The sequence below is a fragment of the Mesoplodon densirostris genome, chromosome 2, assembly GCF_025265405.1.
Source record: "Mesoplodon densirostris isolate mMesDen1 chromosome 2, mMesDen1 primary haplotype, whole genome shotgun sequence".
Classification (NCBI taxonomy): Eukaryota; Metazoa; Chordata; class Mammalia; order Artiodactyla; family Ziphiidae; genus Mesoplodon; species Mesoplodon densirostris.
Window position 1 is genome coordinate 108,587,273 of NC_082662.1, and position 12,043 is coordinate 108,599,315.

At 39.3% G+C, this 12,043-nt stretch overlaps 1 protein-coding gene across 11 annotated transcripts in view; it reads left to right on the forward strand.

The window, feature by feature from the left end:
* Positions 1-12,043, forward strand: part of PDE4DIP (phosphodiesterase 4D interacting protein) — a 91,104-nt gene that overhangs the window by 30,436 nt on the left and 48,625 nt on the right. For 10 of the 11 annotated variants that reach the window (XM_060090379.1, XM_060090380.1, XM_060090381.1 and 7 more), the window contains exon 18: positions 7,895-7,983. In XM_060090379.1, coding sequence (XP_059946362.1) covers positions 7,895-7,983 — 89 coding nt within the window. Of the gene's footprint in view, positions 1-7,894; positions 7,984-9,546; positions 9,622-12,043 lie in introns of those variants that run through there. The other variant, XM_060090378.1, reaches the window with a different exon arrangement.

Below are 12,043 nucleotides of genomic sequence, written 5' to 3' on the forward strand. Positions count from 1 at the left end.
AAAATCTGGTACTGACTTTCTGGTCTGTATAGCTGGAATGAGGCTTGCAAACAGTGCTAACTGGAGAGAGCTTGCTGGTCTAACAATTTTGTGTGGTAATTTGGCATCTTATTAGAGAACATGATTCTAATGAATTTTGTTCTGTATTCCACAGATAGATGATGCTTTGGCCACATTATTCATATAATCATATTTACCATGCTATAATATGATTCCGTTCTCTCTTCAGGGACACAGACATTTTCTCTTACTGAATTATTCTGCTTTTGCCAGGAATTTTTCAACCTTACAATAATTTTAGATAAAGCATTGTGTGCTTATAGAACCTTGTGCTTGAATAAAAAGCGTGAAAGAAAATGAAATGAAATTCTCACTCAGGCTATGCTTAATTGCAAGCATAGAACTTAAATTGAGAAAAACGCATATTGATGGATTTGGTCTTTCTCACATTTCCTTTTTGGTTGTAATGGTTGTAAGCGGTCAGGGTAGTTGAAGTCTATAGTTTTTAGAGCTAGAGAGTTGAAAAGGACCTCCAAGAAGATTTATTTAATGAGTGAAATGGAGTCCTTTTGACAGATATTTCCCCCTAAACTCTTTTGTATTACAGGTTTAAACTATATCATTGAAGTCTGGTGATTGCTAGTGCCTAGTATAAATCGACATTTTTCTGGTGTTCTCTTTTTAGCTATTTAGCCAAGTTATAACTTTTTCTGAAAAGGCCTGATGGGACTATTTTAACATTGTCAACCTTTTACTTTGATGGGGTGTACTTCTATCCTTATCCCCCCTGACCCAACCCTCTCCCACACCCACCTCTCTTCATTCAGTTGTGGATGGTAGCAATATTTTTGGTTCCTCCACTTCCTCCTTCATGTTTTTAAAAGATTTGTCTTTGTCGTTATGTATAGTGAGAGATCTGTTAAAGATCAAGGAAATCTTGACCTGGATAGGATATTAGATCCAAGCCACGAGTTTCCTTAGGAGGTTCTTTTGTTTATTCTACTTGCACAGTTTATACATAAATGGCAGATATATATAAAAGACCTATCACTTTTGTGCTTACTTATGCTTCTAATTCAGTATCTGGTTGAGAGGTTTGGTTCATAGCTTCAAAACAGTTCAAGAAAATTGATTTCAGTTCTCTCTGCTTCAGTCTTCTAGTTGGATCTAGAGTCTTCTGATTAGGGAAAGAAGGAATAGATCAGATTACACCCAAAATTGCTCCTTTCATTGAGGAATAAAGGTTGACTGACCTACCTGAAGTCACTTCCCTTTGGACTGTAAGCCCTAGAGGAAACTATAATTTAATACCTTTGCTTTCCTTGAGCTAGTATTGGAAAACTCTAGTTCCTGTTGTTAGGATAAAGTTACTGATTTCTGGTTTCTTGGTCTTTTTATTTGAAAACGTCACAGACTCTTCATGTCCCTGAAAAACTCAAGTTGCCTCTTCAACTAGGGTCTCGGTAGTAATTCTAGAGGCCTGCAGGCAGTGTGCAGGGATATATGACAAACTTCCTAGGGAGTTGGGAAGGAATACAGTGACCCACATACTTTTAAAGTCCATTTTCCATCCTGCCTCATAGAAATGGCACTAGAGGTGGGATAAATGAAGTTAGCTTTCTTTTTCAGATACTAACATCCTCTGAGATAGAATCATATAGAGTATTTTCTCATTTCTCTTTGGGGTAGAGCTCAGAGGGCTTTTCTTCTCCCTTTGGTAGTATAGAACCATTTGTACTGTAGAAAGAATAGTTGGGAATACGGAGCCGCATATAAGCCAACCCAATTAAAAAACAGAAGGAATGAGTCAGTGGGATAGTACATCAGAGTGATTTCTGTGAGGTAATAGTTTCTGCATCTTAATGCTTTTTGGACTATGGATTTAAGCCACTCTCCCACTAGACTTTTGGAGCAATAACTTTTTTACGCCTTTTTTATTATGGTTGAAAGACTACCATGTTGCTTTTAAGTAGTTTGAGTATTGACGAAGGTAAGTTCTCAACTTCTTTCTATGTAATCACTGAGCCAGGATGAATTTCCCAAAGAAATTTCCCAAATAAAGCAAATTTATAATTTGCTTCCAACAAAGGATGAGAAGTGGAAGGGACACATAAAACTGTAGAGCAATACTAATACTATTAGTATTGCTATTGACAATACTAATTTTATCAGATTTCAAATAAGAATAATTAAACTTATAAAGTGACATACTAATTCTTTTTGCATTACTTTCCCTTTTTGTTGTTTAAAGTCAAATTCCAGAAATAAAAATCTTTATCATACTGTTTTCTTCTTGCTAAAGCTGGAAGGATAAAATAGAAAGTTCATCAACATCAGAAAATGTTTGATCTAAAGTAATATGAAGAGTAGGGTTGTTAATTAAGTACATGAACCAAATGGACTTCCTTGTTCCCTTTGAGAACTCATGATTGTCTAGGAAATGCATATAGGTTTGTTTTTGGTATATTACATGAGTATACAGTGCTTCCTTTTGCAATTATCAAAATCACTGCTCTGAAATACCAACCTGTCTCTCAGTCTGTGAACTTTAGAGCCATGTGTATATACAAATATGTTTTATAAACCATGAATTTCTGTCTTGTTTCCATGAAGTACTATCAGTTTCATAATAAAAGCAGGTTTACTTTTACCACTTAAAGATTTGGTCTTAGGGCTGTTGAGAAAAATTAGAGTGATTCATAACAATTTAAATGAAGAAGGAAAGTGACATGTTAAATAATCCAGTAACGTGGTGCTAGATTATTTCTAGGACTATTTCCCCACCAAAACAAGCTGTAAATTTTCATTTCTTCATGGCACTGTGTTGTGTTAAATTGTGTTAACATTTGTGCTGAAATGGAGCGTGTACTTTTTTATATATAAGTGTTAGAATTTCAGCTACTTTAGTTGAGACACAGAAAATTGTCACTGATCCAATAAAATTATCAAAGGCCAAACAGTAACTATTTGGTTTCATTCTTAAAAGATTTATGAGAAAAGTAGAGAAAGCTCATATCTTTTTCTTTCCCTTATAGGAGAATCAGTCTATTGATTATTGTAATAAAATTCCAAGTCAAATAAGGCTCAAGAAATTTAACTAAAGAAAGGATGAGGAAGAAACCTGAATTTTTCTACTCTCAAGGAAGTGAGACTAAAGAAACAGCATTATACTTCCCCCAGAAATGTGAAATGGACTTCTTTACCTTAAAAAAACATCTCTTGCTCTCCTTGATGAAGGAAAGTAGTAGAAAGTGGGATGAAAATTCGAGGAGTCCATTGTTTTGGTGGGTGGTGCTGTCCCTGTGTATATTCCTGGAAAGGCCTGTTTCTTGTGTTCTTTGAGGAAAAAAGAGATCATAAGCAGGAAGAATTCCTTGACATTACAGACTTTTAAGTCACTGAAAACAGTTGCCTTCTGAATTGTAAGCTTGTAAGCTGGGAGGGTACCTAAGAGATGTTGCAATTTAAAGACAAAGATATACCATGAAGGGGCTTGACTGCAGACAACAGATTTCTAGCTACTTCAGTTCCAATATCAAAATCTGTCTAGTTAAAGAATTTTATTTCTTGGCAGAAGCTTATGGAAGATTATATGAAATCTTAACATTTTCTTATGGTCCAGAAGGGAATGGATGCAGGTAATACTGCAGTTTGATAGGAGACCTTTTTTTCTTTGATCCTCTCATGTAGCATCATAATATTTAAGTCATCAATAGTTGGTTCATGACGTGAACAGGTGAGAGTTCTTGTAATGAGCACATGGCAGAGTGCCTAGGAGTGAAAGTGAGGTGAGCCCAGAGGACATAAGAGCCTGGCACTGAGGGAAAAACAGCCGGGCACTTGTCACTGCAAACTTGTTCGTGCTGTAAAGTTTAGCTCTTTGAATCCCCTTTTAAAATAGTCAAATAGGACTCCTATGTTCTGAGTAACTTTATGGGAAAATATTACTCCTTTTCTGTTGGTTGCGTATAAATGGCTTAAAAAGGAAACAATAATGATGGTAGAGTAGAATTTGGAGAATAGGGTCTTGTTGCAGCCCAGTTGGGACTCATTACTGAAGAATTAAAATAACACTTCATGACTTTCCCTCAAGGCTTATTTGTGCATGATGGAGTTTTAAGGCAGTTATTATTTAATGATGATGAATCCTATTTGTAAAACCTATTCAAAAGAGTTCATCTTAATCTACTGATAGATCTCTGTTTTTTCAACTGTCCTGCAAAGTAGGGAGAACATAAGAGTGTTACTTCAAACCTCCTGTTGGGGAAACATATTCAGCAGTGAAAAAGTACAGATAGACTCGATTAAGATCATCCAGTAAAAACATTAGGTATAGAATTTTCTTCTGCTGAGTACTTTTAGGTTCTATGGTCTTTTTCTACCCTCAACTTTTCAGCCCATAGACCAGTTTACCAACAATAATTTAAAACAATAATAATAATGCAATATACTGAGTACACAGTATATGCCAACCACTATTCTAAGCCCTTCAAAAGCACCAAACCCTTGAAAGTTGACAGGTGTATGGAGTGGATATTACTATTAACCCTAATTAATAAGTGATGGAACTGAGTTACAGAAAGGTGGTGATTTGTCTAAAGTCACGTATCTAATGATGGGAGCAAAAATCTAACCTAGACAATCTGGCTCCAGAGTCCATGTTCTCAATAATTATGCCATCCTCAATTTAGAAAGCACAAAGTATGAATTTTTGCCTTGATGAAAAAAAAGACCTTATTTTTGCATACCACTTAAATTTTTGCCCAAGGATTTTATAGTATTATAGAAGTTTATTTCTATACATTTTATAGAGTCAGGTAGTTGGTAGAAAATAATTTTCTAAATCTAAGAAACAGAAGTTTTGGTACCACCTCTATTATGTGTGGTTCAGAACCTAGAAACTTGGAAGAACCACAACTTGAGAAACTACCATCGAAGCCTCAAATAAAAGGTTTTAATAAAATTTCCAGTCTAACATGTAAAACTTAATCCTGGAGATAAAACCTGGAGAAGCAAGTTAAATTTGAATGAACAGATTCTTAGCTTTCAGAAATTCTAAAGGTGGCAGACCATTTTATTTATTTATCAAACATAAGCACTCACTTCATCAATATATAGTACCTTTAAATTAGAAATTTAAAGTACTATTCCAACTTAGTTCTGAAGACAGTGTTTTGTTGCTTTGTGAAAGCATAGAAAAGCGTATCCTCCACAAAAGAGAAGTCCTTTATTGTCATTTAAAAAAAACCAGAAATGGTAGAAACAGAAAGAGGAATGGCTAATATAAACTTATAGATAGGACCTTGTGTGGGATAACTTATTCCAATGTTTTCTATAAACTTTTTTTTTAACTTTACCCCTCAAACAAGCACACACAAAAAAGGCTTTAGCATTCTACTTCAAATTGGTAAAGGGCTGAGCAACTCTTAAAGCTGCCCCGAAGGAAGTATGGCAGACTAAGCTAGATGAAAAAATGAATGAGGAAAACAAAACCCTTAGTAGTAGAATGTCAGGATGAAACGGGCATTTTTGCTTTGTCTCCACTTAACTCCTGATGAAGTCAAAATCATGGTATCCTGCCCCAGAGTGAATTAAAGAGGGAACATTATGTAGAAATGGAGATGTGGCATCAGAAAGGTTGACAAAGGTAAGTGGAGGGCAGAAAGGGTTAGACAAAAGCCTTCAAGGCCAGTGACAATCACTCTTTCTAATCCCCACTTACCTTACTTCTGGAACCTAGTACAGGAATCATCATGGGATGTGGGCCCAGAGTGGTATGGGGGTGAGGATCCTGACCTCATAGAGCTGAACCTTCTTCAACCACAGGATCATTCTCTAGTCCAACACTCAGAAGGGGAACAGTGTGAAAAGTGTGTTTTCTTAATCTATCACTGAGTGGGACAATTCATTTTCTTTGCGGGGAAAGAAAAACATTCTGATCTCTATTGCTGTACAGGGAAAGATTTTCCAAAATGAGCATAATATGATAGGGATGTCCTCAAGTGAATTAGCATCCTGGGTTCAGTGAGTTTCCAAAGCAGCCACAGCTTAGGAATTGTGTTCATTCACCTCTACACAACCAGTGTTCTGAATAAGATGGTTCTAGGGCTGGTTTGAAAAAGTAAGTATTGGAAATCCCTACTGTACACAGCCTGCCAAGGATCTCTAAGGATGCTGAATGGTAAAGGTGCCTCCTTGTGAGTAGGGCTTTATTGAATAGGGTACTGCCTTAGTCCAAAGTTAACACAACATTCACAGTAAAGACCAGGGAATAAGTCAAAAGATTAAGCTGTTAGGAGTTTAATGAGATTGGCCTGGGCCATTGTGAATCCCTGGTATAAACTTGCAGATGCCAAGAGATGGAACATAAGTGTGAACTGGCCCTGTTCACCTTACCTGTTGAGGGTAGTGAATGCTCATTATTCATGCAGAGCCTTTCATTCACAGATGTCTGAGCTCAGGAGCAGGTTCTTTACTCTTGGAGGAAGAGACAAAGATCTGATTTGTCACCAGAGGGAACAGTGAGTTGCCTCTGCCTGAAAGCCCAGAGACTTGCCATCTTTGGCACAGCTCTTACCTAGAACTAGCTACGTAACCTAGGTCAAGCCACCTAATCTCTTTGAGGCCCAGGTTTCCCGGCAGTCAGGAGTTTTAACAGGTTGGTTGCTGAGGCCAGGGTCAGAACTAGATCTCAAAGTTCTCTAACTTGGGCAGGTTCTGTAAGACCCGGGGAGTGTCACGGTAGATTTTCTTTGGTTTCCAAATGAATTAACCACTATAAATTCCTACACTTTCAGAAGAAATCAGTAATGTGGGCCACTGGTCTCAATCTAAAATTTGATGAATGGTCTTATTTTAACATATGTGGAGAAGAAGAAATGCCCTAGATTTGTGCTGTCTGATATGGTAGCCACCAGCCATGTGTGGCTATTTGAATTAAATTTAAATTAATTTAAATTAAAAAATCAGTTCCTCAATCATGCTAGCCACATTTCAAGTGCTCAGTAGCCACATGTGACTAGTGCCTACTGAATTCAACAGCAGAGACATAAAATCACAGAAACTTCTATTGGTCAGCACTGCCCTAGACCTTTACCTGGACCATGAACTGCAACTACTTGTCCCTTAGTGCAGGGCATAGATGTTTGCACCCCAGGGTGACTGTGTTCATCTTTGGGGAATGGAAGAATGGATTAAATTCCATTTGGACAAAGCAGTGCAGGAAACCCTTCAGGCACAAGATGTTGGCATTGGACAAGAGTTTGAGGGAGGTGGGAGGAGGGGAGGTTAGAGGAAGGGGTTAGGAAACAGCTGAACTGTTTGTTCTCTGCCACAGGGCTGGACTAGACCTGAGCTTCTGTAGGACACAGGACACTTAGAGGAGGGTTCCTCAGCGAGATTATCACCCCACTCATGACTGATCCCAGCAATGGAAAAGTGTGAGAGGAGCCTGGTTGCCCTAATCCCAAGGAAATCAGGGACCCTCTCAGCACTCAATGGTGGGAAAAAGTCACGTTGGGCCCGTGTCACAATAGGGAAAGTTATTACATAGACAGTCAATGGCTAGAGGGGAATAATTCTGGCTTTCTGGAAATGAGTGAGGGGGGTAACCACTCTATCTAACAGTCTGCTTCTTAGGTACAGGTCTGTGCAGTCAAGCCAGCTTATGTTTTGAGGTTTAAGCTTGAGTGTTAGCAAGAAAGTATCAGTGATATGGTGAAAAAGCTTTTCTACAGAGTTGGTACCTTAGTGCTGCTTTCCCTGCTGGCTAGGGGGCCATCCACGTGGGGAAGGGAAGAAATCAGAGGCAGATGGCAAAAAGAGTGTAATTTTAGCTGCTGTCTGGAAAGCACGTGTGAAGGGAGTTACCTTTGTCTTCTGGACCTACTTCTAGGTGCAGCTGCAGGGGACGACACAGAGGATGCGAGCACGGAGTTCACCGACAGTATTGAGGAGGAGGCTGCACACAATAGCCACCAGCAAGTAAGTCCAAGTCAGGTGCTGGGGCCCCAGGGTGCAGAGCTCATAGCCCTTTGGGGACTGGTGGTCTCCTGCAGCCCTTGTGGGCCTGGAGTGAGAAGCTTTCTTTTTAGATAAACCACTTCCCAGTCTTCTTCCTGCCCTTCCAGCCACCTTGCCAACTCCTATCCTCACTCCATTTTTCTTTCCAATCCACCCATTTTACTCCTTGTATCTTGTGTTCCTGCTCCCTGACCCCTCCTACCCTCCTTTGCTCCTATGTACCGTCTATAGCTATAGCTTCAGAAGAATTTTTACTTACAACAAGACCTGAACACTTACACTCTTGGGCTTTTGTAACTGAAACACATCACAGAAGACAGGGAGTCATCGAAGGGCTACTTGGGGAGGTGGCAGGCCTAGGACCTGCTTCAGGAGAGTGTTTTCTGAGGAACTCCAAGAGGATCGGAATACTTCCAAAGCAGGGATCATTCTCAGTGAAGTCTCACTATATAAAAGAGAACCTTGTTGGACAACCTGACAATCTACCCAGGTTGTGACACGTCAATGACCAGCAGATGACACTTCAAGAGCAAGCCCCTGTCAAACCTCAGAACTTGGTACCCAAGGCTAAAACATTGTTCCCACCAACCATCAGTGAAGGTGTAATCAGCATTTTCTCAAGCTCAAGAGCAGAATGTCCTAGACCTCAGAGATTAAGTCACCAACAGTGATCCCATAGCACCCGCTGGAACTCCTATGTGTCTTCACCTTGCCCAGTGACATTTAGCAATCACATGTCCTGGATGGACCAGGCCTGTGACTCTCTGAGTTTTTAAGGGGAAATTGGATCATTGGTATCTGTCCTGAAGAAGCAGCTGGGCTTTTCCAGTGATAGTCTCCTTGGAGCTACTAGGGAAACTATAGGGGACATGAGGCTTTCTGGGTCTGCCTCTTCATCTCCTGCATAAGAAAAAGAGGAGACATCTAATAAACCAACAGAAAGACCCAAGTGAGCAGTCCCCAAATCTCACAGGATTTGGCACCGTCTTTGACTCTTAAGGACACAGGCAGTTGTCCAGAATACCTCACATCCTCAGCACAGTTTCTTTACCTTCTACCAAGATTCCCTTTTTGCTGCTCTAGACACACCTGACCCTAACTTCTCCCTTGAGTTCCTGCATGAACTCCACTTCTCTTTTTGCTTGGACAGCTTCTTCTGAGTCCTGCTAACCGGTACTTGTAACTTTAATTATGTACACCACTGCCCCTCTGGACAGATCCCTTACCTCTCACTCCCTGATTTCACTGAGGATCTTGGGTGAGAGAGAGGGATCTGCAGGATAAGAAAATATCCACTCTAACACAGAGCTAGATTGGGATGTCAGCAGATCACTGATGGTTATTGCTATTCTGGGTCAGGGTTAACTTCAGAATAAGTGAACAGGAGACACAGATATGGAGAGAACCAGATTCTGACTGATGTGGTCCAAACTATCCCTGATAGCACGAGTTCTTCACTCTGCTTCTCAGTTATAGGCAAACTGGTTTGTAAAGTCACTTCGTCCTCAACCTTCTTTTCTATAGCTGAGCGTGGAGAAAATGATCAGACAACATTTTGAGGTCAGTCCAAGCCTGGAATAAACCTTTACATTGGGGCATTTGTACTTCCATTGCAATGTCTTCCCTATCACCTGGCATGGGAGATACTTAATAAGTTAGACAAGTATTTACCTGTTGGATGAAAAATATCTTGGGTAAGCACTGTTTTTCTCTGTATCCCCTTTCCTTGAAAATCAATCTTCAGTTTTGGGGAAAGAGGTGTGTGAAATCATTGTAAACTTACTTCAACTTTTCTGAAGTTTGTTGGTGTGACTCTCCTGCTACCAATTAAATAAAGCTTTTTTTGTCATAACTGTTTTGTGTCCAGATTCTCAAAAATGTGTTTGCTTGTTTCCCGGGAACTGGTCCCTTAAGATTGAGCTCTGAGCTTCTCCTATTTGTGTCCTTGGGAGGTAGACCTTATTCTCAACACCAAGCTCCCTTCCCACCTCAAGCATAGGCATACTTCTCCTAACAAACACATCCAACTTTGTGTGCCTTTTAAGGCAAGAACCACCTTTTGGCCAAAGCAGATTGGTTCATCTTTATTTTTGGACTCACCCTCCTCAGGAAATGCCAGGCCTGGCCATGATGGTACTTGTCCTCAGATACCTCTCACACAATTCCATTCCCAATCAAACGTAAGATCTGTAACAAATACCTAGGAAGTTCCTGTGAAAGAAACTAGAGTAATCAATCATTGTCTTTCTTCGTTCGAATTTTTGCAATGGAGAAAATTTAATCAACAATCAAACTCGCAAAGGAGACTCAGTGATGAACTTGAAAAAAGATAATTTTTAATACCCTAATGCTGTCTGAGAAATGAACTGCACCGTGGGAGGTATGAAGGAATAGGCCTAAAACAAAACCACTCTATTCAAATAAGAGACCAGATCTGCACACTGATCTCCATGGGGCAAATGAAAAACCAGCACACAAAAAAAGTTGAATTATACCATGGAAGCAAAAGAATACATGAATTAGGAAATGTGAAAAACAACCACAGCAACAACTACCTATAAGAGATGTAATTAACAATAGAACTAAAGGATTCATACTACCACCACATACACTGGAAGCCCTGGGGTTTTACTTCAGGAAAAACAATAGAAATACTAGCTTTCCATAGATGTTAAAGAAAAAAAATAAAAAGGTTAGATCCTGAGTCACTTTTCATGCATTTACATTTAAATTTTACAGACAAGGCAGCTAAAGTAAACTCCCTCGGACATGGAAATATGAAAAGGCAAATTAGCCTGGGAACAAATCAGACCTCTGTTTTCTCATTTAAAAGTAAGAAATCGGACCAGATGAACCTTAAGGTCCCTTCTGGTATTAACTTTCCATGGGTCTTACTTTTTCTTTTTAAAGAAAGTAGGTATATTTAAGTCAATAGATGATAACATACATCTAGAAGGCACTTTAAAAATAGATGGTATCATTAAAGTTAGACATTTTTAAGCAGAAGGAACCCTTAAGGTTTAGAAAAGAATAAGTGTGTCCATATTCAAAGCTGATGACATTGTTTAGTTAGTTGCAAAGAGTTTATTTAGAAAGGTAATGTCATAATTTAAACGAAGGGTGAGGTCATAAACTTTCAAAAATGGTTTTATCCAGTCCCCCCTTCCTTTATTTTGACCCAAGTGCTTCGTGGCACAGGTGGGGATGGCCACCAGTCCAACTAAGCCTGGCAGTAGAACCATAGAAACACATTCCCAGGAGCCTCTCAAATCTCAGGCTTACAACCCCAGGGGGGATTGGATGCCTAGGAAATGAGCACCTGTGTGAGGCATCTCTCTTCTTTGACGTGGGTGCGTATCTCGCACATCTCTTTACAACCTCAACTGCTATGCTACTAAATGCTTTTACACATACATGCCATATGAATCAACCCCGTGACATACCTGAAACCTAGATTTTATCATGCTGTTACGAGGTCCAAAGCAACAGTCAATGGCTTTGTGCCAAGCCAAGCAGCTGTTAATCACTGATCCATTTAAGCTCCTCTGAGCCCTGTTCTGTCCAATATATCAATATTTCTGACCTAAATGAAGCAATAAAGCACATAATTAATTCTACAAATCATCCCTAATCAAGTGGCTGCTACATGATTTATGGAGATGCACATAAATATTTTGATGACTTTGATGATTGTGAAATGATTCTGTATACCCGGAATGAATTTGTGACAGGTACAAGTCATTATATTTATAGAGATAAAAGAAAACAATATGACCCAGAAATAGCTGTGGGGAGAGTTGGAAAATTGGGAGGTCAAAATTGACCTGAAGTTAAGTAAAACCCAAAAATGCTGCCACTGAAAGGAAAAATAAGCCAATATGACATTGGGATATAAGATTAATATTCGACAGACAGGCAAGAAATTCACATACTAAAATGATTAGTCATACACTAAGTAGATTATCATACTCATGTTTTGGTTTCTAAACTTTTAAAAGCATGGGAAAAGCTGGAGAGGAGC